Below are 6,000 nucleotides of genomic sequence, written 5' to 3' on the forward strand. Positions count from 1 at the left end.
GGTGGTCCAATTGCATCTGGTAGCTCTGCTATTTTAAAAAAGTTCATCTCTTCAAGTAAATAGAATGCTCCTTGAGGACAGAGAATGCACTGATTCATCTTTGGATATCATAGAGAGAACAACATTGTTTTCCATCTATGGCAGACTACACAAAAAATGTTGGTCTGACTGAACTAAATTTCTAAATATCCTTTTCAGAAGATGCAACAAGGTCAGCAGCCAGAATCCTACATTCATCTATAAAGAGGTTCCTAAGCACAGGATATGGTAGCTTATTAAGGGGGAAATGCCTCCCTTTTGTCAGAAATATTAATGTGCCGTTTTAAACTAAAGTGATGTGAATTTTCTCTTAAACCATTAGGCATTCGTCCACACTAAATCCATAGGCCTCTTGTATATCAGTAACACAAGAGCCCAACATTTATTAACAGCAGCTGTAATGTCTGAAAAGCAGATCATTCATTGTACCATTCATAATTTATTTATTCAGAACTATATCTTATTTCGGAAAGGATCCAATGAAACTTTCACAAATACATATACAGCAAGATAAAATAACATATGTAAGAGAAGAAAGAGAGAAACAGGACAAAGAAAAACTGATGTAGGAAAATAAGCTGTCCTGGGAGTGAAGTTCATGTACCAAATTAATGTATTCAGTAAATTTTTTCCCATTTGCTAGAGGTGGTCAGAGGTTTGGTTCTAGCACCTCTAGCAGCCAACCAACACAGGATGATTGAATCAGTCATATGATTCGGCATCCTTAAAATAAAAACAAAAAGCTATCAGAGAACTCTCTCCTCCTTGGTCTAGGTTTATTTGTTATGTAACCTAACAAATAAAGTCCTCAGTGACATATCCTTGCAGTTGATTTGTCAGAGCTTTGAAAGACCATCACTCATGACAACTCTCACAGGCAAATGACAACACGCAAGTGAATATATGCAAATGATGGAGAGGAAGGCCACTGGGCCAAGAAAGTTCATGCACACAGCTCTCTGCAGGTCTAGATTTATCAGAAACAGATTTTATTCTATCTAGACCTAAAATCCAGAGGCTTAATGCATCCACTTAACTTTGGAATTAAAAAACACAACTTGATGCACGTGTCCCTTTTTCTGGGGGATATGTCTGTAGTTTCACAACACCCTCAAAGAAAAGCATGACTAGAAAAGTCAAGAACCACTGATCTAAAGAACTAGACTATGTAGATTCTTCAGGCAATCTTCCATATGAAGTTTCTCTTCTGAGCTTCTGAGAAGTGCTGAGCCTCAAGATTGCATCCGAAATACAGCTTCTTTCTAATGTGAAGTATAGAACTCTAAGCTTAACCATTAGCCAAGCTGTGTGTCAACTGTATGATACAATACATGGCCATTAATAAGTAATGCCCATAAGCATATGGAACACATAACAATTTGTTCTTCGAGATAGGTTTCAGCCACGAACACTGACAAAGTTGTTTCAAAGGATTGGTAATATTTCTTCTAGATAATATAAAAAGTAAAAACAAAAAACCTGCCTTTGCCTGTGGATAAAAAATTACAGATAAGCACCAAAAACAAACAAATAAATTTTCCTAAACATTGTTTTAATTTAAAAAATAATCTTTCCACATCAGTTGATAGAATCTGAGCTTTTTTTAACCTTTTTGTTATTTTTATCTTTTGTCATACAGCAAAACAATCACTGCCAAAACTTTAGACACACACACACACACACACACACAGAGTCAACTATCTACCCACAGTATTGAGGTTAGAATGTCTCAAGGGCCCAAGGACATCAAGTGAGGAAGCTGGCTTATAGGACCACTGAGACAAAGCTCTTTAAGATCTCATCCACTTAGAAGTCACAGCCACTGAGACAAAGCTCTTTAAGATCTCTTCTACTTAGAAGTCTGTTCCTTGGCATAACAAGTCCAGAGACATCTTTGTCAAAAATATACACCTGAATAGGCTCAAGAGACCTAAGTCATGCTAACTCAAGTCATAAGACAGTGAAGTACAAATCCAAATACTAATTTATTAATTAATCATACAGAATATTCTTTTTCGCTAATCAGAAAATTTGCACCTGAAGCCAAGATGCTGCTTTCCCAATGCTAGGATACCTGGAACCTGATTTAATAATCAGTTCACCAGAAGTCAGAACAACGAGAGATAGAGAGTTTGGGGACACCTAATGAATTATCCATATCTAATGTACACCCGTCTAGTGATCAAAGTCGTGGCTTTCACATGTAGAGTCTCTCTCTGCTGAATATTGTTGCCCTAACACTGTAGACTTCTTGGTCTCTGAGCTTTCTTCTTCCACATTTTCTCCATTAAGAATTTCTTTAGATCTGGTATAACACAACTGATGAGGGTGAAGCTCACGTGAATTACTATTCCTATTTTTCAGATTAAAAACTCCCAGATAAAGTTGCTAAGCAACTTGCCCAAGGTCACAGCTAGTATAAGGCAGAGCAGAAATTCAAAGCCAGATCTCAAGTCAAAGCCTACGCTTTAACCTTGCAGTAAATGATGCCTTCCGAAGTGTCTTTCCAGAGCCTCCTACCTCCTAGTCTGATTTAAATACCCCTCCTCAGTGTTTCCATGCTACCCTAAGCACAGCATGACTGTAATTTTTGGCATACAGGTCTGTCTCTCACACTATACTGAAACTTTTTGAGGATGGAAATCATGTCTCACTTACCTTTGTATCCCTAATGTGCTATCTATCTAGGTAAATATGCAAATAAATTTGTCCAGTGATTTAATATAAAGAACACAAAACTGAAGGCCTTGAACTAGCCATGTAGCCTTAGGAGGATCACAACTTCTCCGCCTATCAACAAAAATCTCATCTAAAAAATGGGATGAAATGAATATCCAAGGTGACTTATGTCCCTTCTGAATCTAAAAAGCACTACCATTGTAGATGGGCTCTGGTTTTTTTATAGCCTACCTTATTAGTTTAAATTATTAGTAAATAAAATTAAACTCCTTGTTTATCTTCTGTAGCATTCTACAAACAGCATACATATAACTAATAGAGAATTCAGAAAAAGATTCCTCTTTTCTGAAAGGAGATAACTATCACCTATACCAAAATCAAACAGTGGCACCCTCCTCTGGTGAATGTTAAAGGAGTTAAACAACACAAAAGAATTAGCTGATGGGATTTTCTTTGAATAAAAGAAAATGCAGGAGAGAAATTACCTAATGTTATTTGTTATTACAGCATTTCCAATAGCAACTAAATAACTTCTTGTAACTCCTTATTTTGCCCTAAAAGCCAAAATGATGAACTAGCTACATACATTAGGAGGTTATAGATAGAACAATTATTCTATTTTTAAGGGCACAGTGATAATATTACTTTGCGAACAGCAGGCTTTTTAAAGTAAGGCACAATGAAAAGCATTTCATATTTTCACTAACATTGATCATCTCTTCTATTATTTAAAAATTTAATGAAAAACTTCATACATGTAAAATGCTTCTAGTTAAATAAAAAGCACTTATCCTGTACTTTTTCTGGATAGTACATTTACCAGAAGACAGTACTGGAAATTTTTCAACTTGAAATCTGTTTGGGTCTGCAACTTTCAGGTTTTAGAATATCAACTTAAAAGAATATTTAAAATAGCATGCACTTACACATTCAGAATTGAAACATGCCAATATAGCACACCCAAACAAGCACAAACCAAAGTTTCACAACATTAACATTATACCCATACCTTTAATTTAAAAATAAAATTGCACTCTCTAAGAGCAGGAACAGATTATCTGCCAATGGCTTTAATATAAAAATATATAATAAATATAAGCTTTATTAAAAGTCTTATAACAGTCTAGAAACATAAAATGAAAATATAAACATTCTGACTCAAGCCAAGAAAACAAATCAGTCATTATATTGGCAACCTTGTCATTCAGGTACATTTTTACCCAAGTACACAGCATCTCTTTCCTCAGTTAACTTCACATCTTTCATCTACACTGTGACCAAGGAAAAGAACCACAATAAACAGGAGGTTACAAATTTACAATCAGTGAAAACTTCATTTTAAAAGAAAGAACACAGAAAGGGCCAGAGTGAATGGAAAATAGCAAAAATTGATTTCAGTTCTATCAAATAAATTTTCCAACTAAATTTGTAATTCCTGGCAAAGTGGGTTCTATAAGGCAGGTAAATACAATATCTTGGAAAGATTAGCAGAGTGGAAAGTGAAGCGACTTTATATCAAACAGTTAACCAACTGAAAGCTTTCTCAATATTCACCCAAAACAAACGCCAAAAAACAAGCAAGGATTGAAAAAGAATGGCATCCCCTACAGCCTACCCTGAGACCGGAAGGGCCAAGAAGAGAGTTGGGGGAAAAGTTGGATGGGAGCACAGGGTTGTGCAGGGAGGGGGAAATGATGAAGAAAGAGTGGCAAAGGAGGCCATGGTGATATGAGAAAGTACGCTGGGAAAAAAAAAAGAAGTATGCGGTAATGAAAGTGCAAACTACCAAATTGAGAGAGATGGGGTGGCTGGCCTAGTGCTCTTTGGAGCATGGCCCTGGAGCCACATTTGCCATTCACTTCGCCTAGGCTGATGCCCAAGGACCAGAGCCAGTCCTCACCCTGACCTCCAGGAAATCTGAGTCCCGGAGCGCAATCAGGGTGCCGCAAAATCTGGGAGAGGGAATTCTACCGGTCTAATCTCATCTCTTGCTCCCACATGAACCCCACATAAAGGAGTTTAGAAGCTGGGAGACATCTGCGTCCTACGCCGGCGAGGGCGCAGAGGCGAGATCTGGGCACCGTCGCCTCTGCGGTCACCGCCACCTCTGCAAAGGCCAGAGGCATCTCGGGTCTTCCGCTGCGATCCAGCTAAAAGCAGGCGGCCAGCGAGGCGCTGCTGTCAACTGGCCCGATTGCACTTGCAAAGTTAATGGAGTTGGGAAGAAGCGCAGGACTGTCCCTCGGGTTCCTCCTCAGGGCGAAGGCGATGGGAAGGAGTCACAGCTTCTTTCCTCTGCACTGATCACTCACTGACTCGGCTCTGCATTTTGTGTCTTTTTTTCCCTAATGTGAATCAAAAATATTTTCTTCCTTCTTTGTGCCTAGCTCGGTCTCAAACCCTAGAACGAGGGCTTTGAGACCTCGGGCCAAAGTTCACTGTAGAAATCATTAACTCTTCCCGCAAAACTAGCAGTCATTTGCTGGGTTCTGACCGCCTGAAACCTCATAAATTGAGGCAATTTGAAACTAGTGGCTTTGTTCCGCCCGGCTCCGGATTATCACCACGCCCCTCGCACCCAAGTCCTACCTGCTGCGAACACAACGTCCTGTTGTCTACGCGCACACGCGCACACACACACACGCACACACACAGCGCCCCCAAAGAACTCTTACCTCGCCCCCGTGCCCGTCGAAGATCCCGAAAATGGACGGGTGCGTCTTGTTGGCTAGGTCCGTAAGAACTTCGAATCTGTCCTCCATGTGGTCTCTCCGGCCCTGTATGGAATACACGGCCACATTGTGGCTCTTGAACTCCCAGGTCTTGGAAAATTCGGCTTCCAGAACGTCGAGCCCCCCAAGCCCATCGTTCTGCATGATTTCAGCGACCTTGCCCTTCACCATCTTCACGGCGTCCCGGCTGGACTTGACGATGGTCTTCACCTCGTCAGTGTGGAAGAAGTAACTCCACAGCGCCAAGCTGATGCACAGCAGGAAGAGTGTCTCGGGTCTGAGCAAGAAGTAGCGCATGATGCGACCCAGCAGAGACAGCAAAGTCATTGTATCCTCTATCATTTATTATCGCTAGAGCCTCAAACACCAGCAGCGACGCGCGCCCCGAAGGCTTGCCGGGTCCCGGAGCACTGCGGGGACCGCCCGAGGGGAGGGAGGCGGAGCAGCAGCGGAGGGTGGGGGGAGGAGGTCGAGGTCGAGCAGGCTGCTCGGATCCCGCACCGCGAACAGAGGCAGTTTCCCTTTTGTCTCCCGGCCGCGGCGACCCCGA

General features: G+C 41.1%; 1 protein-coding gene across 2 annotated transcripts in view; it reads right to left on the minus strand.

Moving 5' to 3' along the window:
- PPM1L (protein phosphatase, Mg2+/Mn2+ dependent 1L) overlaps positions 1 to 5,994 on the minus strand; it is a 243,317-nt gene extending 237,323 nt beyond the window's left edge. For both annotated transcript variants that reach the window (XM_006908182.3, XM_015586552.2), the window contains exon 1: positions 5,394 to 5,994. In XM_006908182.3, coding sequence (XP_006908244.1) covers positions 5,394 to 5,792 — 399 coding nt within the window. In that variant the 5' untranslated portion in view covers positions 5,793 to 5,994. The remainder of the gene's footprint in view (positions 1 to 5,393) is intronic.
- Between the last annotated feature and the right edge of the window lie 6 nt (positions 5,995 to 6,000).

The sequence above is a fragment of the Pteropus alecto genome, unplaced genomic scaffold (genome assembly GCF_000325575.1).
Source record: "Pteropus alecto unplaced genomic scaffold, ASM32557v1 scaffold81, whole genome shotgun sequence".
NCBI lineage: Eukaryota > Metazoa > Chordata > Mammalia > Chiroptera > Pteropodidae > Pteropus > Pteropus alecto.